The 21,368-nt window shown below is 36.8% G+C and overlaps 1 protein-coding gene across 3 annotated transcripts in view; it reads right to left on the bottom strand.

Annotated features, from left to right (window-relative positions):
- The window catches only part of ANGPT1 (angiopoietin 1), a 242,426-nt gene that overhangs the window by 79,411 nt on the left and 141,647 nt on the right, over window positions 1-21,368 (bottom strand). For all 3 annotated transcript variants that reach the window (XM_030304347.1, XM_030304345.1, XM_030304346.1), the window contains exons 2-3: window positions 20,104-20,259; window positions 8,231-8,352 (exon numbers count right to left, since the gene is read on the bottom strand). In XM_030304347.1, the coding sequence (XP_030160207.1) occupies window positions 8,231-8,352; window positions 20,104-20,259 (278 nt within the window). The remainder of the gene's footprint in view (window positions 1-8,230; window positions 8,353-20,103; window positions 20,260-21,368) is intronic.

Genomic DNA, 21,368 nt, shown 5'->3' with positions numbered 1-21,368 from the left:
GTATCTATACCTAGGAATGAGAGACATGTGTATATAGTTATATGTGTAATATATCCATGATAAATTTTTATAAAGTAGAAATAAACCCAGCATTTAAAAAGTAGTTACAATCTATACACATATGTATTCATCATTTCAGTACGTATTTATGCATGTGTGTGACTGGATATGAGTGTGTGTCTGTGTAAACACACAATAAATATTCACACATGTATATCCTAGTATATTCATAGAAAAAGTCTGGAAGAAAAAGTCCCCAACTTAATCTGTTACTGATGATTCTCTGCAGTAAGTGGTAATGGTGGAGAAGTATGGAATTAGAGAGGCTTGGCTTTTAACTGTATACTTTTGTATATAATTTAATGTTTAGATCAAATCTGTGTTACTTTTTTATTAATCAGAGAGATGTGTTAAAAAGTCATGAGTCTAGAATGGTCTGGCAAGATGTTATCTAAAAATTTAAAACTTGGAGGGCACTTGGGTGGCTCAGTCAGCTAAGCATCTGACTTTGGCTCAGGTCATTATCTCACAGTTTGTGAGCTTGAGCCCCATATTGGGCTCTGTGCTGACAGCTCAGAGCCTGGAGCCTGCTTCAGATTCTGTGTCTCCCTCTCTCTCTGCCCTTCCCCTGCTCATGGTCTGTATCTCTCAAAAAGTAAATAAACATTTAAAAAAAGATATTTAAAACTTGGGCTGAATTAGCAAACGTCAAAATGTGGACTGATAACCTTGGGAGCCGTGCAGTGGGCTTTTGAGGATGCAGAGTAGCAGTGTAAACACCATCTCTATTTTATTTATGTTAAGGACTGTTAATGTATTTACAATATTTAATATAAACTAGGTGGTTTGTGTTTTCCATCAAAAATATTTTTTAGTTTTTGTTTTGTGTGTGTCTGTGTGTGTGTATGTGTGTGTACAGAGATAAATGACATTTGTTGGGATAGAACTACCGGGACATTTGCCAGTTCATCATTCATTCAACGTTCAAAAAGCACTTAATACTACATATACAACGTGTAGAGAATTGTGCCTGGGAGCATGAAGACAAAGATAAATAAAATATAATCTCTGTGTTCCAGAAGGTCACAGCCCAATAGTAGAGAGACAGATATACATACACACACACACACACACACACACATACACACACACACACACATACAAGCACACATATACACACATATTACAGTGTGATGGGTTAAGTGAAATCATGGGGGAAAACAATGTACAGTGTTATCATACAAGTTGTAATGACTGAATATATCAGGTAGAATCAGAGAAGGGTTCTTAGGGAAGTTAACATCTGCACTGAGTTTTGAAGGGTGAACGGGAGTTTGTGAGTTGAATAAAGAACTACAGAGCATTTCAGACAAATCAAAACATCAGATGAAATAACTTCAAGACTTACAGTGTGATACTGACAACTTGCATGATTAAACACTTGTTATGTGTGTCTGGCACTTCTCAGTGCTTTATATGCATTAACTCAATTAATCCTCACATCAATTCCATGTGCTATTATTATCATCATCCCAGTGTTAGAAATTAGGAAACCAAAGTACAATGAGTTTAAGTAACTTGCCCAAAGTCACAGAAATAGTATGTGGCAGAGTCGGTTATAATACAAAAATGGAAAAACAAAACCTAGGCAGTCTGGCCTCAGAGTTCATGTTTTCAGCCATCCGACCATACTTTCTAAAATATAAGATTTGAATAAGTAAGGCTACAAAATTAGGATAATAATGATCATGGACTGTGTTCAGTGCTAAAAAACTTGAACTCTCTTCAGTTAGTTACAGAGAATCAATATGGGATTAGGTAGATGCTATATAGAGATTAAAAAGTTGGGCTGAATTAGTGTTGGGGACCTAAAAAGAGTGAAAAATCATCTGACTTGCATTTTAGAAAGAAGACTTTGGCAGAACTCTGTATGATCAATTTGAGAGACATAAGGCTTAAAGCACAGAGGTCACTGCAATGACCGAGACAAAAAATAATGGGAGTTGGACTTAAGACACAGTCAGTGGCAATAAAATGAACAAGATAGATGAAGAAAAAAATATTTAGGGGATGGGACTGACAGCATCAACAGTCACTGTGAGTTGCGAGGAATCAGGGAAAGGAAAAAATTAAGATTACCCTTGGATTTTCAGTTTGATTCTGAATTCGATTTCACTCTAAAATCCTAAAATTAATGAAATTGAAGTTTTTAAAAATGCTATATGCCATTAAATTCATTTTCTAAATACATGAATAGACACCTCTCCAAGGAAGACATCCAGATGGCTGACACATGAAAAAATGCTCAACATCACTCATCATCAGGGAAATACAAATCAAAACCACAATGAGATACCACCTCACACCTGTCAGAATGGCTAACATTAACAACTCAGGCAACAACAGATGTTGGTGAGGATGTGGAGAAAGAGGATCTCTTTTGCATTGCTGGTGGGAATGCAAGCTGGTGCAGCCACTCTGGAAAACAGTATGGAGGTTCCTCAAAAAACTAAAAATAGAACACAGCAATTGCACTACTAGGCATTTATCCAAGGGATACAGGTGTGCTGTTTCGAAGGGACACATGCACCCCCATGTTTATAGCAGCACTATCAACGATAGCCAAAGTATGGAAAGAGCCCAAATGTCCATCGATGGATGAATGAATAAAGAAGATGTGGTGTATATATACAATGGAGATTACTAGGCAATCAAAAAGAATGAAATTTTGCCATTTGCAACTACGTGGATGGAACTGGAGGGTATTATGCTAAGTGAAATTAGAGAAAGACAAAAATCATGTCACTTCACTCATATGAGGACTTTAAGAGACAAAGCAGATGAACATAAGGGAAGGGAAACAAAAATAATATAAAAACAGGGAGGGGACAAAACAAAAGAGATTCATAAATATGGAGAACAAACTGAGGGTTACTGGAGGGGTTGTGGGAGGAGGGATGGGCTAAATGGGTAAGGGGCATTAAGGAATCTACTCCTGAAATCATTGTTGCACTATATGCTAACTAATTTGGATGTAAATTAAAAGAAAAATAAAAAATAAAATAAAAAAAAAAACGGGAGTGGAGGAAAAAAATGTTCCATTCAATCAATCTGTAGGTATTCCATTTACAAGGTACAGAACAGAGTAATATAAATTGAAATGCTTTTTATTGATCCTTACTATACACAACTAATATAATTCAGCCTAATCTAATGCTAGAAGTTAGCAGGATTTTACCTTAGTATTTTGTAAAGAACTTATCAAATGGAAGATGGCTTTAATTTAAAGACTGTGACTTAACTTTTCATTTCTTTAAGCATCTTCAGGATTAAAATCAATATTTTATTATGCCATGACAGTAATTTGTTTGTAAGATATAATTTAGTATCTTGAAAGTACACACATTTCAATCACTTAAAATTAGTTAACTTAGTAACTTCCCATAAATTCCAGCTAGAAGATAGATGAGGCTTGTCAAATCAGTTCAGTGAATTCCCAAGGTAAAATAAATACTTTATATTTCCTACTCCAGTATTAGCAGGAGTAAATAATGATCTATATAGGAATAGGCCAAAAACAACTGGCTTACCCCTTTCTTTAAACTTATATCTGTTTGTATTAAGAGGATACTTGACAGCCACATCAATTAGTCTTGAGGCTGCATCATGTTGAAAAAATATTTTTATAATATTTAAGACAGGAAATCATTATGGACTTGAACCCTAATTTTGCCATAAACTAGCTGTTTGGTCATGGACAAGTAAACCTGACCTTTGTGAACTTCCCTTTCTATATAAAATAGAAATAATAATAGATACTCTGCAGAATTAGTTGGTGGATTAGCAGTAATGTAGGTAAAGCACCTGGCACAGATGTTCGCCTGATATTAGATAGGTAGCAGATAGTTTTGATAAAATTATCTTGGAGTGTCCATCACATGTGTAGTTTCACGTCACTGGATGGGTGTTACCAGAAATTTCCCTAATATTCACTCTATATATTCAACACAAGTATCAGGAAAGCCCCAGTACTGCATATTTGTGTACATAAGATGCTCCTTTCCCTTCCTGTGTACCCTCCTGGTCAGGCAGAATAATTTCTTCTGGAATAATTTTTTGCCTGGCTCTGCTCCCACCTTGGAAAAAGTTGGGGTTAAGACAGAGATGGACAGGTGTCTTGAAACCCAATCAGTTTACCAAACTTTTAGATCAAAATATTCAGTTACATATTTGGTTCAGCTCTAAGGATTTGAACTATGATATCTTTCCCCATCCATCTCTCTTTTCTATGGTCTTGAGTTGACTTGACAGGAAATATACTAGAGGAATCTAATAAAAGTTGACAATTACATGTTCCACTTTGTGATCCAGCCCTCTATGTGCAAGGTAAACATTAATAATTTCTTGGGTTCTTGGTTGATAATTTCAATTACATGGGCCAATTACTCATCTCTTACTTCCAAATGCTCTTTCCTTGAGGTAAGGAACAAAACCATTGTAAGATTAGGATAGCATCCAACAAAAGAAAAAAAATTCCTAAAGAAAGCAAACTGGAAGCTTTTTGGAGTCACCCCCTACTAGACTGTTAGGAAAACAAACAGTAGAGCAAATGTTGCTAATCCTATTCTTGCTTTGTGCCTTTGGCCATTTAGTGGATAAAGAAGTGAATCTAATGAGCCCCAAAATCCTTTTTCAACCCTACAAGTGATGCATTTAATTTGTCAGGATGTAAATCAGCAGGACCTCTCAGCATGATTGTGTAGTATAATCCCGTCCATAAAATATTCCTCCTTGTTCTGCCAAAGAAGTGGTGGACCCTCATAAGGGCCAGCTCACCGACTTGGCAGCTGAGGCCCCATCACACTCAAAGCTGGTAAGTCACACACCCAGACACAACCCCTGACATTCCATGGGGAGGAAGCAAAGCTTAATTTAGATAATCCCCTTTGCAAAGTGTATTAGCTGATCCAAACCAGACCTGGCCAACTAAAGGTATGTTGTTCCTACATTTCAGACATGCCTAAATGTAGAAATAGCTTTTTGCTACATTTGGAGGATTAAGATTTATTTAAGGAATAGGTAGGGATAATCAATAAGCTTCTTTAAAAATATATAAACAGCTTCACGTATGACTTTGACCTTCAATCCACTTAAATGGTGTTGGGGGGCGGGTAGTAATTCTTTGTTGCTCTAGAAAGTGCTGAGCAGAGTTCCTATAATTTCATTTCACATAGGGAAATAAACAATAACAATAAACACAACAGGGGAAGTATGCTGTACATCACAAAAGGATATTTTTTTTAAATAAAGTAAAGCACATTTTACTTTAAGTGGTTCATAGAAGACTATACCTGGTTTAAGAACAAATATTCCACCAACCCTCCGCTAAACACATTTGACCCTTCAACACGAAGACACAGATTACTACAGAGATACAGCAATGTCAGGAGATAGGGCACACTGATAGAAAAATGCCCTCAGGAACCACAAGTGAAGTAATGCTATACTTGAGTGTCAAAGAGAGAGAGAGAGAGAGAGAGAGAGAGAGGAGTGCAGAGTAGGAGGAAAGGATGCATGTAAGTTTTTTCAGGCATGAGCACAGAGAAATTTCAAGTTAAAACCTAAATCCCTGAATTCATTGTGAAATAGTTATATTTCTGGAAAAAGGAATTGTTACAACTCTGAAAAAACCATCACTAGCAATAAGTGTTGTGATTTGTAATATAAGAAGGCCTGAATTTTCCTTAGAAATTAGAATTTAATAAGGGAAAAAAAAATCCATCAGCAGAAGGCAGTTATGTGCTGGGGATAAGGAGCCTTCTCTGAGAGGCTGTGGCCCAGGACAAGCCTCTTTTGCTTGGCCTGAAGCAGAGGTCTTTCAAGTGCTTGAACCTTGACTCAGCTTTACCAATGGAATAGAGAGAACAGCTTGTAAGCAGGTTCCCTTCAACAGACAATTTCATGGTGAGAATTCCATAGTAGGAAATGATACTACGTGCCATATCAAGAATTATGATGGAAAAACAAAAAACCCAAAATGATTTGGAAATAATATAGAAGGGATATATTTAAGAAAAAAGAAAAAGAAGAAGAAAAGAAAAAGAAGAAGAAAAAGGAAAAGAAAGAATGAATATGAGAAGAAAAGAGGGAAAGAGAAAGAGGCAGAGCCACCTAGAGAGAGGGAGAGGGAGAGAGAGAGAGAGCTGAGTACAGTGACACTTAGGGGACAGCAGTTGTTTTTGTAGTTAAGAGTGAGGCCTTTTAGTCCTCCCGGGTTTTTTTATGGTATCCTGACAGCTCAAGTGTCAGATGCGGACCAAGAGATAACACACATATCAGCAGGGGAAGAACTGAAGAATGTAGATTCATACTGACAACTTTTTAAAAGATAAATCACATATGGTAACATACTTAGTGAGAGACTGAAAGCACCCTAGGTTACACCTTAAAACGAAATACCATGCGATTATTAAGAATGATATTAGATGAATATTTATTCATGAGAAAAGATATCTGTTTCCAAAGAAAGCAGGCTGAAAAACAGTGTGTATAGCATGACACAGCTTTCCACAAAAAATATATGTTTTTATATAACATATAGCAACATATGCAGCTTTCTCAATGTGTCAGGATTGTGGTTTTTCATTTTATTTTGTGTACTTTCTCCTTTTTCTACATTAAGGGTCTGTTATTTACATAATTATAAAAACAACTGAAAAATAAGGTAAAAACTTCATTTTACTTATCCATTCCTAGACAAAGCTTTCACAGTAGCATATTGAAATACATGAGTATAAGGGGGTTCACTTTTAGCAACCAAGTTAAAGCATGGTGGGACCCTAAAACCAAGGGATGGTTGAAGTAAAATATACCTGCTACATGTATATGTCTGGTTACTGTGAAACAGCAGGAGAATAAATGGTACTTTTCAGCAGGATTTTCAATTCCAAAACATTTCATTATGCAACCAGTTCAGGGTCAAGTCCTGTCAAGTTTATTTATAGTTATACAGTTTACCCCGTGACACAGTACAAAGATAAATAAATGTAAAAGTTAGAAATACAAGTCATAGAGTATGCATGACCCCTTTCAGACTCTAAATCAACAGCCAGGTTTATCTTCTTCATGTATAAGTTCCACCGTAATTGTTGTCACTAAGGGCTACTTTTAGTGTATAGTTAGGGAATCTTTCAAGGCTGCAGATAGTGGTATTGAAAGACCATGTGCTACAGTGGAAAGAGCAAGGCTAGGAAGAAAGAAACCTGAATTACATTCCCAGCTGTGCCACCAGAAAGCTGTGTAACCTTGAACAAATCACTCACTTCCACTAAGTCTATCCCCTCATCTGTAAAGTAAGAGAACCAGCAGTCCTCGTAGGTAACTTTCTGGTGAGAAACATGATGGAAACTCTAGTTCTAATGACACAAGGTATTGAACTAGTTTCTAGCAACACAATGGTTTTAAACCCAATATAATGGACAAAAACTGAAACGTCTTCAAGCCATTCAAATATCCAGAAGCCACTTAACAAGCAATGCATTTGTCCCACAGAGGTCATTGCTTTGATTGAATTATCCATCATGAATGCCAATAACTTCAAAATGATATAGTCTATATGCCATCCCACCTCTGGGGTGATCTTTAAGTCCCATTTCACTTACCTGAGATGATTCACAGTTTATAAAACACATCTATAAGACTAAATACATTATTATATCCAGAGTAAATAACTTTAAATGGGGAAAAGGCCGGGGGGTGGTGGTGAGCAACTCTTAAATTAGCTTTACACGTAAATAATTTTCTGGGAAAAATAAAATCTGCTTCTCTCTAGTGCAAGATCTCTGAATTCAACAATCTTGTAGTTTTGTGAAAGTTTAAGGGCAGATAGAGTGACAATTCAAGTTATAGAGTTTCAGAGACTACTTTTTTCCTCTACTGCTACAGATTTCATCCTGCTGAAAACTGTCACTATTTTGTGTCACTGAATTCAATCATAGAATCAATTTTTGTGGATATGGTAGAATTTGCACAACTAAACATTAGATAAATTAGTGCTAAAAGTTATAAAAAGCAAATGTTTCAAGAGTGTAAGCAACAGTATTATTCTTCTTATATTGCCTCTATATTTCCATTTTTGCAAACCCCTCAATCTTTTTTTTTAAGTGTTGACAGAAAGGTGAAGGATAAAAATAAGTACACCTGTAAATATTTGGAATACAACAATCCTCACCTGTTTTTCTCATGAATCTTTAAGATTTCATTTGTCTGTTGAAGAAGCTGCTTCTCTAGCTTGTATGTTGATAATGAATTCTCTAGCAGTTGTATTTCAAGCCGAGAAGTTTGATTTAGTACCTCAAGATAAAAGATAAAAGATAAAAACATTTCAAACTTCAATCACAAAGACTGAAAAGAAGTTTTAGTTTTTCATTTAGCTGTGTTTCCTTTTAAAATGATACTTCTTCCAGAATAATTAATTAAATGGTCTACATTCTACTAATTAATGTTTTACAATGTGTCCTAATTATTGTATTCATTCGAGACTGAGGTTGCAGTTGAATAAGAAAATTGAATTGTTAAATCCATGTTCATATATAAATGTTCATGTCCTGAATCCCTAGGATATTATTCTATTGTGCTGCTTGCCTCCAATATTTATATGATGAGAATTATTATAAAGTCTTAGATATTGTGTACAACAATTAATAGCTAATAGGCAAGTAAAATTTGCCTGCTTCGATCCCTTACCTTAAAAAAATTAATTATAAATGTGTAAACAGCTCTTGACATAGTTTAGACAGATTAATGACTACAAAGTTATTGAATAACTATCATATTAGGTCATGCCAACCCTTCCAGATATCATGTCATTTTATGGACATGGGCACATAACACACTAAGGAAGAATTGCTACCATCACTTTATAAATGAGGAAATTAAGGTTCAGAGAGAGGCCAAAACTGACGCAGGAACCAAGGGAAGGACTGAGTTCTGAACCCAGATAGTGTGACTCTAATTTTAATGTTCTACACAGAACACTAAGAGGTTTAGTTAAACCATCTTGGGTCTTCATCTGAGCAAATGAAGGGACCAGGAACCCAGATTGCACTGAAGACAGACTGTAGTATTCTTTTCAACTGCACTACACTGGGTACTCTAGAAAATATAAATGTTCAACTTATCTTGAATCATCAAGACTCATGTTGCTAGTCAGGCTTTAATATAACATGAGTCTGTGAGTCATAAGCCCAAAGGCTTTGGGTTCATTCTCCAAAAAAACACATCACACACTTCAATCCTATAAGATGCCTTCAAACTGTGCCACTGTCTTTATTCCTCCCTATCTCTGTTGTGTCCACCCCTTCTACCTGAGTCTTCTCTAAGGGTGGTAAACAAAGCAAGGAAAAAAAAAGTATAATTAGCTTAAAAGCTTCCTATGTCATTTGAAAATTTAAAACCATCACAGTTTTCTTACTGGGTGGCTCAGTTGGGTAAGCACGCAGGTCTTGGTTTCGGCTCAGGTTATGATCTCACAGTTTGTGGAGGTTTGTGGGTTCAAGTACCATGTCGGGCTCTGCACTAACAGCATGGAGACTGCTTGAGATTCTCTCTTTCCCTCTCTCTCTCTCCCCCTCACCAACTTGTGCTCTCTCTCTCTCTCTCTCTCTCTGTCTCTCAGAATTAAAAAAAAAAAAAAAAAAAAAAAAAAACCTTAAAAAAAAAAAGAATTACTTTTTTTTTTTTTTTTTTAAATTTTTTTTTTTTCAATGTTTATTTATTTTTGGGACAGAGAGAGACAGAGCATGAACGGGGGAGGGGCAGAGTGAGAGGGAGACACAGAATCGGAAACAGGCTCCAGGCTCCGAGCCATCAGCCCGGAGCCTGACGCGGGGCTCGAACTCACGGACCGCGAGATCGTGACCTGGCTGAAGTCGGACGCTTAACCGACTGCGCCACCCAGGCGCCCCAAGAATTACTTTTTGAAAGGGACCTGGAAATCCTTTTGGAGGATCAATATCAATCTATAGGTCCTCCTCTAAAAATGACACTATTAGAGCTTTCCTCCTTTTCTGTAGCAGGTCTAAACCTGGGATTACATCAGATGCACATAACCTTTTCAAAATATACTGATACGACCAGGGTTAGACTTGGGCTATGAGAGGTTGTGGGGGAAGGGGATGGATTTGCAAGAGAGGAGGACAAGAACTAGGGAGAGATGAGAGAGGCAATTTTCTCAGTTGTAAAATTGAAGCAGATGTCAAGAAATTCAGTAATCAAGATAATATTTTAATGCAACATTTTGAAAGATCAAAATTAGTGCAAAAATATCCATGCTGAACATAGTATAATTTTAAAATAAAGACAGGATCTGCCTCAGCACATGTGTTATTTCATTTTGCATGACTTGATCCCACTCTCCTCACCTAGGTCTCAGTCCCATGATGGGGGAGGGGTGACGTGTTGGATGGTGAAGGAGTGGGCAAGAAAATAGCAAGATGGGGCATTTGTGCTTTAAAAAAGTTCGAAGTTTCAGGGCACCTTGGTGGCTCAGTCGATCGAGCAACCAACTTTGGCTCAGGTCATGTTCTCGACGTTCATGAGTCCAAGCCTAGTTGGGCTCGCTGCTGTCAGCATGAAGCTCACTTTGGATCCTCTGTCCCGTCCTCTCTCTGCACCTCCTCCACTTGCGCTCTCTCTCTCTCTCTCTCAAAAATAAATAAACAACAAAAAGTTTGAAGTTTCTATGATTCATTCATAAAATTGTCATAAATATAGATCTGAAAGCCAACCTAAAAGTTACCACTATTAATCAATACTTATGGAGTGTTTTAGAGTTAAAAAAAAAATATTTTCCTCTACTGAGTCACTTCATTTGAGGAAAAACAGGAGCAAGAGGAACTGGGATTTGAGGACAGAGTTCAAAGCAGCCCAGAGGAGAGAATGGTAGAGAATGTAAGGATTGGGGATACACACAATTTAATTTTGAACTGGTAAACATATTTTTTTTCTATGCAAGTTTTTTGTTTATTAACTAGAATTAATATATAATATATAATATTATACATATAATTATATATAATACTATATATAGTATAGTAATAATACTATAATACTATGTATAGTATTATATTAATACTATACTATATATAGTATAGTAATAATTATATAATTTATATATAATTTATATAATATAGTAATACTATACTATATATTATTATACTAAACTACACTAATTATTAGACACAGTATAGTATTATTATTATAATATATTATAATATAATATATAATATATTATATGATATATTATATAATATATTATATAATTATATAACCATATAATTATATATTATAATATATAGTATACAATATATAATAATATACTATATAATATATTATTATATACAGTATAGTATTACTATAATATATTATATATTATAATATATATATTGAGAGAACACTGAGAAGAGAATTGAGCTATTTAAAATGAAAAATGAGGGGCGCCTGGGTGGCGCAGTCGGTTGAGCGTCCGACTTCAGCCAGGTCACGATCTCGCGGTCCGTGAGTTCGAGCCCTGCGTCAGGCTCTGGGCTGATGGCTCGGAGCCTGGAGCCTGTTTCCGATTCTGTGTCTCCCTCTCTCTCTGTCCCTCCCCCGTTCATGCTCTGTCTCTCTCTGTCCCAAAAATAAATAAAAAACGTTGAAAAAAAATTAAAAAAAAACATAAAATTAAAAATGAAGCTGTCTATACTTAAGTCTGGAGACTATAACAGTTCCTAATTTTTCTCCACTTTGTCCTACCTCCAGTCAGTTTGCTACATAACACCAGAATGATCTTTTTAAAAACGTAAGTCACCTTATGTCATCACCAATGTTAAATCTGTTAATTGCTTCTCTTTGCAATGTGAATAAATTCCAAAGTTCTTAGCCTGGCCCACATGGTCCTATGTGATCAGAACACTACTTACTTCTCAGATCTCATCCTGCCATTCCCTTTCTTGTTTTATTATGCTCTAACCACATTGTCCTTCTTCTTGCCACCCCAACATGCCAAATTCATTGCTACCTCAGGGCCTTTGCATTTGCAGTTGCCCACCATATCCCAGATGCATGGCTGATTTCTTATCAATCAATTCTTCCTTATGGAGGCCCTTCCTGGCAACTGTTTGAAATATAACTCCCCATCATCCTCCATCAAGTCACCCTTGTTTTACTGGCTTTATAAAATCATCACTATTGGAAATTATCTTCTGTTCGCTCATTTGCTGTTTCTCTACCCCCAGGAGGATGTCAGTTACACAGAGACAGGACTACTCCATCTGGAGCCCTCCAAACTGCCAGTGCCCAGCATGGGTGGCATACTGGCACAGTCAGAGCTATTTGTTGGATGATATACTAGACAATGGACAGTGAGTTATTTTTCAAGCTGGGTCATTGTCAGGGAGAGGGTAGCAGGCCATGTGAATGTTAAGTGGGCCTTCAATGATAACAATCTAAAATCTAAATCTAAAGAAGCATCTGAATATAAGAGAAGGAGAGAGATAGATCTCAAATCTCACTTAGTCCAGGCTAGGTGTCAGGTCATCTCAGGTCACTCCTGAGAACAAATGCCAATCCCTTCTCTTATTTTCCCATCACTTTGACCAAATAACCACTTTATTTCAATTCTCTCCACTGATGTATTAACACAGGCCTACAGTTCAAAAATGAGCTACCATGAGAATTGTACAAGAAACTATGATAAATTGGCTACTTTCTTGCCATGTGTCTGTGAAACTTGCGGCTTAGCAATAATCTAAGTGTTCCATTAAAATGACTAAGACATTTCATTTTGTTTAGCCTAAACATATTCCAATGTACATCTAGAAGGAAGGAAGGAAGGAAGGAAGGAAGGAAGGAAGGAAGGAAGGAAGGAAAGGAAGGAAGGAAGGAAGGAAGGAAGGAAGGAAGGAAGGAAGGAAGGAAGGAGGGAGGGAGGGAGGGAGGGAGGGAGGGAGGGAGGGAGGGAAGGAAGGAAGGAAGGAAGGAAGGAAGGAAGGAAGGAAGGGTATCTTCCTTATGTAAGACATAAGATTTGAAACTGAGAAGTTATAAACTCTAAAATGTTAGTTCTTTCATTGAAAAATAAAAATTTTTAAATAAAAATTACTAGTTTTGCAACCAAAGTGAGTTAGAGAATTTCAGCCAGCTTCCCTTTAATACTTTTAAGAGTGCCTCTGATCTTGCTTAAAAGGAAAATCTCCCACAAAAGAACATTTCCTTCTTAGCATGTTAGCTTTGAAATCAGCTTTGTTTGTAGTTTATACTTCTTTTTACTTTAATTTTGTTTTTCAAATGAAAAATGTAACACAAAATATGATGTCTTGATAATTAGATTTTTACAATGGAATAAAGGCTGCTATGTGTTCAAGGAATCAGAAGATCACCATTTTAAAACTTGGTGAAAGAATTTATTTGGTCAATAGTAGGCAGTGTGACAAAGTACCCCCTCCAGGTTATCTGCTACTTTCCAAAGGGAAAGTAGACAACTAAGATGGCGAGACATGGATGCTTCTACCCTGAGTTAAAATAGCATCGCTGAGAGCGCGGCAAGTTGGCATTTGTGCTTCCAGATAATAGGGAGTGGTGAGTAATTCTACAAAGAACTCCCACCACAGTGTTCAACTCAATCTGATTGAGCCTTTAGACTTAACTTCCAGTTTAAAGGAACCGTGCAGAATGAATAAGTTAAAATGCATCACAAAGAAATACTCAGAGAAGTTCAGAATATGGGACACTCTACAAAAACAATGGGCCCGGTGTCTTAAAAACCTGAAGAAAAAAAAAATCAAAAGAGTGCTCCAAATTAAAAGGGACTATATTACATCTTAAAAAAAAATAAAACACCTATGAAAATTTTTGTAGAACAATCGAGGAAATTTGAAGGTGAAAATTAGCTAATCTTAGAGAGTTACTGTTACTCTTAGTCATGATAATGTTACTGAATTAATACTATCTAATTGTTATCTGTAATATTTTATATTTTATTTATATTATATATAAATAGCACAAGGAAAATCTCATTGGGTTATGGAGTTTAGTACAGACAGTGCATATATTACAGAGCTAATGCACAGAGGAGTCAGAATGGAACCCAGGTAGTTTGTCTCCGGAGTCTGACTTCTTTCCTACAGGCTCATGTAGCTGTACACAAGCAGCTTCACTCTGGCTAAGAAAGGTACCTTCCCTCAGTCAATAGACTCATGGCTATTGAAATTGTTTCTTTCAAATCACCATGACATCGACATCTTCTGCTTGTCATGGCTAATGATATCTGATTTCTCTCCTCTCCCCACTCCAACACTAAACTAGCACTATGAAGCAGGAAAGTGGCCAAATTTCTCATGCTTCTTAGAGTATACAGAAAATGCTGTCATCCAATGTTCTTAGTTGGTCAGAGTAACTTTGCAGTAGAGTGCTTCTATTCAAAGTCCTATTCTGACCCATCAGCTATTTATGGGTATAAAGAATAATCAACATATAATCTTTATGACACTACCTTTGATTTTAGGAGCACTGGGCCGAAATCTACAGAAATTAAGGGACTAGTATTAGTTAATATAATCATTTGACAAGCATTTATTGAGAACCTACTATGTACCAAGTGATGTTATAAAAAGAGCAGTGAACAAGACAGAGAAAATCCTTGCTCTCTAGAAATTTGTATCCTAGTACAAGGGGTGGCCAGCTTTTTCTATAAAGGGACAGATAATAAATATATTGGTGGGCTATATGGTTTCTGGTACAACTACTCAACTCAAATTTATTGGGAAAGCATCCATACACAACATATACATGAATGAGTGTAGCTGTATTCAATAAAAACTTTATTTATAAAAGGAGCTGGCAATTCAAATTTGACCTGTGGGTCATAGTTCACTGAGACCTCTTCAAATGGGTTATCAAATACTTTTTCCAGACCTTGTGAGAAAGTTAATTACCAGGGTATTTTTCTTGGATGACCCATTAGCAAATTCATTTTACTGCCATTTTAACTAGGCCAAGGTTAAATATTTATTCAACTATCTCTCTTCAAATTGAAGAGATCCAGTGGCTCAACTTTGAGAGCTGCCTTCTCAAACCTATTTCTGTCTAGAGACTGATGCTCATTGACTAATCTGTTCCTGAACTGGCTTAAACTTGCAATTGTACAACTGAAGTCCAAACAACAGGTGTATGACCTCTGACAAGCAGATGACAAAATGAGATTACACATATAAGAAATTTATTAGGGGGAATGCCTGTAAAGGAAAGTTGGGAAGAAGACAGAGGTGTCTAGGAGCACCTTCTGACTAGGATGCAGGTCTAATCACAGTGAAGAAGAAAGGGAAGGAAAGAAGATTGAGTGGAAATCTTGGCCTCCAGGGAAGCTGTGAGAAAGTTCAGCAAGGCTGAGGGAGAGCCCTTAGCCAAAGTCATGTGTCAGTGGAGTCCAACAGCTCCCAGGGGCAGGTCTGACTAAGTATTGCTACTACAACGTGTCACTGGGAATTGTGCCTTCTGCATCAACATAGTGATGGATTTCAGAGTACAGCAGCTGGGGTCATTGGTCAATGAAACCCCCACAGTAGGAGACTGGAAAGATGCATTTTTATGGCAATAAGAAATGGCTTCATAGCTAACTTATTTGATGGAAAGTTAAGGAAGAAATGGTTTAGACAAGTTTTGCCACATTAACTCAATTAAGCTACCTGAGGATAAGGATTGCTTTACTTATTGTATTCTATACAGTACCTATTAAAACCTCTTGCATTAAGAAGACACTCAAGGGGGTGCCTGGGTGGCGCAGTCGGTTAAGCGTCCGACTTCAGCCAGGTCACGATCTCGCAGTCCGTGAGTTTGAGCCCCGCATCAGGCTCTGGGCTGATGGCTCAGAGCCTGGAGCCTGTTTCCGATTCTGTGTCTCCCTCTCTCTCTGCCCCTCCCCTGTTCATGCTCTGTCTCTCTCTGTCCCAAAAATAAATAAACGTTGAAAAAAAAATTTAAAAAAAAAAAAAAAAAAAGAAGACACTCAAAATATACCTTTTAAAATTTGGTTAAATTCCATTCCTAAGACTATGGTTCCTATATAAATAATTGGAAATTAGAGGAAACATAGGCTAAGTGTCTAAGGAACTGCCCTATAGTTAGTTACACAGCCAGCAAATGGCAAGGATAACACTGGATTCTAGGATCACATGAGACAATGTGCAGGCACATGGCAAAATGGCAATAATTGGTAGTGCCATCAGCAGCAGCAGAACAGCAACAGCAGCAGTATCCTTATCATTTATAGAAAACTTTCAGCTGCTACTATTAGGTTCACATTACTTTCGTCTTTTCTGATTTCCATCTTACCCTCTGCTTGGGCCCATTTAGTTTCTACAACCTTAAAGAGAGAAAGGAACCTTGAGAGAGGCAGAATAGACACAAAGGGAGCCAGTAAGGCATGTAGACTGTGATGCCAGATTTCCTGGGGTAAAATTTTTGCTCTAACATTTACCACTAGTTGTTTCACTCAGGACAAGTTTCTTCACCTCTCTGGATTTCAGTTCCCACATCTTTACTATATTTTTTTCTAATTTTTAAATTTTATTTAAATTTATTTAAATTCTATTTTATTTAAATTTAATTTTTAAATTTAGTTTACATATATTGTAATAATGATTTCAGGAATACAGTTTAGTGATTCATCACTTACATATAAGGGATGATGGTGGTACCTACCCCACAGGATTTTTTTTTTTAATTATTAAGTAGCTAATATGTGTAAAATTGCTTAGAACAGAGCCAAACACCTATTAAGAGAGGTGAATGCTAATACAGTTTGTCTATTAGTGTACCTCTAATCAAAATAGGCCCGTGGGAGAAGTTAGAAATAGACTTCCACTACAGGAAGGGACATGAATAATGTCTGAAACTAACTCCTTCATAGTGCACACTTGGAAAGAGGAACTGGAAGTAAAGGAGATATTGGTACAAACTGATAACACAGTGATAAAAACACCACAAGCTAGGCTGAAGAGGAAGGTACGGGCATGGTGTTGGCACCTGATTCTCACCACTGTGGCTAGCAGGGTCATTTAGACGTGCTCATTATCTATTTCTTTTCTGATTACGGTGCTTGTTAAACACATAAGTATTTTTAATTGCCATTACAGTAAAACCATGTTTCTGCCACCTTTTGTTAAGTTCTGGAAGGTCTAGACAGCGGACTAGAAAGCAGTAAGTTACTTGTCTTTATACCATTATCATGTAAAAGTTAGAACACTAAAATATGTTGCAAAACCATTGATATAAGTTCCTAAAATAATTGAGAACCTGAAGTCAGTGTAGGAAAAGTAGCACTTACCAATGTGAAACAAAGGAGAATTAACATGGAACAAAAACGTAGGAGCATACTTGGATAGCCCAAAGGGTCTATTCGTTTATAAATGCTGATTATTAAAGAATAGAATGCATTTAGATTAAGAAACAATTTAGGATTCATTCTGCAAACTTGCCCCTGCATCTGTACTTGAGTGCACTTGAATGGCTATGTCTAAGTAGAACAAACAAGGCCTGTTGCAAAGGTTCAACAGAGCACCACATGTGTACACATTCACATGAAAACAGCTTTACATTAGCACAATTAGAAGACATTAAAATGAATATGAAGGGGTACCCAGTTGGCTCAGTCAGTTAAGTGTTCAACTCCTGCTCGGGTCAAGATCTCACAGTTTGTGGGTCTGGCTGTGCACTGACACCATGAAGCCTGCTTGGGATTCTCTCTCTATCCCTCCCCCACTCATGTTTCCTCTCTCACAAAATAAATAAATTAATAAATTTAAAAAAATAAACAAAATGCAAATGAAAAGAACTCCCAGGATTTACTTCTTAAGGTAGAACATAGTTGGTCTGAGCTACTGTCTTCCTTCTCTACCTGTCTCTCATCACAAGTTCTGATAGATTTGTGATTTTTAAGATATTTTGCAGGTTTTAGCTATCTTGAAATTCTTCTTGTAGTAACTAATAACTTGGCCTTTAACGACTCTTTAGTTTTAGCTGTTCCCTGTAAGGCCGTTTTTTTCCTACAAATTTTCTGTACTATTTTCCATAAAGTACATATTTTTTAGCCTTAAGGATGCAGAACAAGTTTTTATCTCTTAAAATCTAATGTACAATTTGTACATTAAGATGCTGACAATGGGACTCCCCCCCCCCCACCACCACCACAACTCCAACTTCTAGGTAGAAAATGAGTAAAAATAACTCAAAAGTATTTGGGGGATGGAAAAAAATAAAACACTGCCATGTAAGTCATTAAAACTCACAAATGTATAAAAATTTCAAATATTCACTCAAGTATGGTTGTGTCAAGTATGGTTGTGTTGTTTCAGTTTCTGAATATACAGAATGCTTTGTAGGAGAAGATGAGTATTCTGTTCTAAAAAAAAAAAGCAAGAGAAAATACTCTCATATTATTTATACCATAAGAAGCCAATGTTCATAGATCGCCATACTTGTTTAGTATGATAATAAATGATTATATAAAGTCTCATACTTTTTAGTTATAACATGTAGCTTCCCCTTCCCCATCCCCTGTAGTTATCTGATAATAGTGTGCAGCAAAAAATACTTTCCAAAGCCTATGTGGTTTACTGCTCCAATGTAATCCACATTTAAGTTCTTATTTAATTAGTTTAATTATTAGTACTACTAATCCAGAGAGATAAAAAAAGGAAAGGAATGAGAGTGCCGATTCAACTCACTAGCTGTATCAGTGTGAAAAAATTGCTCAAAATTTCTGACCTCTTGTCTGCTTTGAATGGTTTTCATAAATATTATTTGTACATGGGAAAGCTGTTTGTATAACATATAATGCTCCATCCAGATAAATTGTCATTGTTATTTATCTTTAAATATCATTATATGATCTGTGATGTCATTAACAGAAACAAAATAAAATGGAAATAAGGTTGCATCTTATTTTTAAATTTATATTGTTAAAATAATTAAATAAGGAGACTATTAGACTGAGGTGGCTCTAATGCCTCAGTAACCTACATTAAGTAAATCAAAGCCTAAGCCAGAGTCAGTGCATCTGAATCGAAGAAAATGAAAATTGAGAACAACCAATCACAAACAGCCAGCTAGGCTTCCTGAAATAAGGCCACTGCTTGGGCTCTCATCAATCAAATAATTTCCTTGATTTGCTTCCACATCTTCTCTGTTACAACCTTTCCTGTAGCTCCCACAGTGGAATGTTCCTAACCACTTTTAGCTAAACGCTGCTCAATTTCAATTGATGTATGCCCAAATAAACTCTTGACAATTCAATGTGCCTCAGTTTATCTTTTAAGAATTTATTTCAGCTTCAATTCCAGAAATCAACTACACTAGGATAGAATCATCCCCTGGATTTCAGAATAGTAATGGGAACAACTACTTCCATGGTTAAAATGGGACCAAGAAATCATCTTCAAATCATCAAAAAGATTTTCACTGAACTGTAATAGTAGGTTTGTGACAGTGCTGACTAAAGGGCATTTTACTGATCTGTACTGAAATAAGTATGATTGTACATAAAGAAGTATGTTGTTGTCCATGGCACTATATATATATATATATATATATATATATATATATATAACTACACATTGCTGCTAAGTTAATTTTGGTTTTCCTGTGTATCTACTGAACGCATTAATACTCTGCAGGTGCCATATGGCTAGTGTATTATCAGAGGCGAAACAAGACAGGTCAAAAATGTACATCAAAGGCACCAATTTGACCCAAATGGTTATTTTGTTTGACACATATCATATCATAGTTGGTAGCTGCAGTGTTTATTTGAATTTAAATGCTGATTAAGTCCTTTGCCAGTCCTGTTTTTGCAAACACACACAAAGCTACCTCTACCAACCTTCATTAAATCAAAAGAAACATGCATAGCATGTCAGGCAGTCATTGTTGTTATTACCAATAAACAAAAATGTGTATGTTTCCCCAATCTCAGTGGTTGAAATGTGCTCTGTGTTTATGGAGTATGCTAAAGGGGAAAAAATTCTGCTCAGTTAAGAGTTTGTCGACTCTGGCCCAGGGGTGTACCTGGGTCTCAACATCTGTCAGCTTTCTGGTCTGTTCTGCGGTCTGAGAGAGAAGGCTGGTTCCTATCTCGAGCATGGTGGCCGTGTGGTTCTGGACTGCATTCTGCTGTATCTGGGCCATCTCCGACTTCATATTTTCCACAATGTAATTCTCAATCTGCAAGAGATAAAGGACAAAACATACTACATTATAAGCAAAGCTTCTCAGTTGGAGCATGTAATATTTACAATGACAAAACAAGACACAGCTGGCAAATCAGCCATCTGGCAGGGATCCTCTGCATTTCTGGGAGTTGGGAAATGGGAGCAGAGCACACAGGGACCCAGTTGCTAACAAACTCCTTATATACTGATACATATATATAATCCTCACAATCATAATGAAAATTTGCACTTGGATAGTGCTTTCTTATTTTCTACAACTCCTTCAATCCTTACTGCAAAGATGTGAGTGAGGTACAGATGGCCTCATTGTTTTGTGTGATTTGTTTTGGTTTGCTTTTATTTATGGCTGAGGAAACAGAATCAGACAAGGTCAATGATGAGCCCAAGGTCACCCAGCAAGAATGCAGCAGCCTTAGCATGATCATTTAAATCTAAATATTGGTTCTCTGGTCTTTCAATAGACCACATTGACCACCGGTCTCAGAAAAACTCAGCCTCCTGCTTTCATTCATGTAATGAAAAGTAAAAGACCATGCTGGGTTAGGGGAATTACACAAGCAGTGGGAGGAGGGTGGGTGCCCCAAACACAAGCTTTTAAGTCAAGTATAGGCAACAGTATACAAAATGAGCTGCAGAGCCACGGAATGAGCTAAAACCATTCTCAGTGCTCCTTTGAAAGCTAAAAAAAATTTAAAAAGCAGAAAAGCACTGAAAGTATAAGCTATAAAGCAGCATTTGCCCTTCTTGCCTTGGGTAACATTTAGTCCTCTATGGTGCCATCTTAGGGAATACAATGGTTGTAAAGTAAATTATACCACAGGGGTCAGGGGGAATTCCTAAGTGACACTCTGAGGGAGGTTGTTAGACACCTGAGAGAATAAAGCTAAGTATAACCACGCTTGAAAAACACAGAAGAGGCCTGCACCTCCCTGTCAGTGCACTTAATTCTCCCCCACCACTGTGTGGTGACTACATTTTATTACCCAATTACACATATGGGGAAACTGCATCCCAGAGAAGTCAGGTCCAAGGCCACACACCACAAAAACAGCCAGACTTGGATTTGAACGCTGAAGTCCTTAACTTTCATACCAACACTCT

The sequence above is a fragment of the Lynx canadensis genome, chromosome F2 (genome assembly GCF_007474595.2).
Source record: "Lynx canadensis isolate LIC74 chromosome F2, mLynCan4.pri.v2, whole genome shotgun sequence".
Taxonomy (NCBI): domain Eukaryota; kingdom Metazoa; phylum Chordata; class Mammalia; order Carnivora; family Felidae; genus Lynx; species Lynx canadensis.
This window is presented reverse-complemented; position numbering and strand designations above follow the sequence as displayed.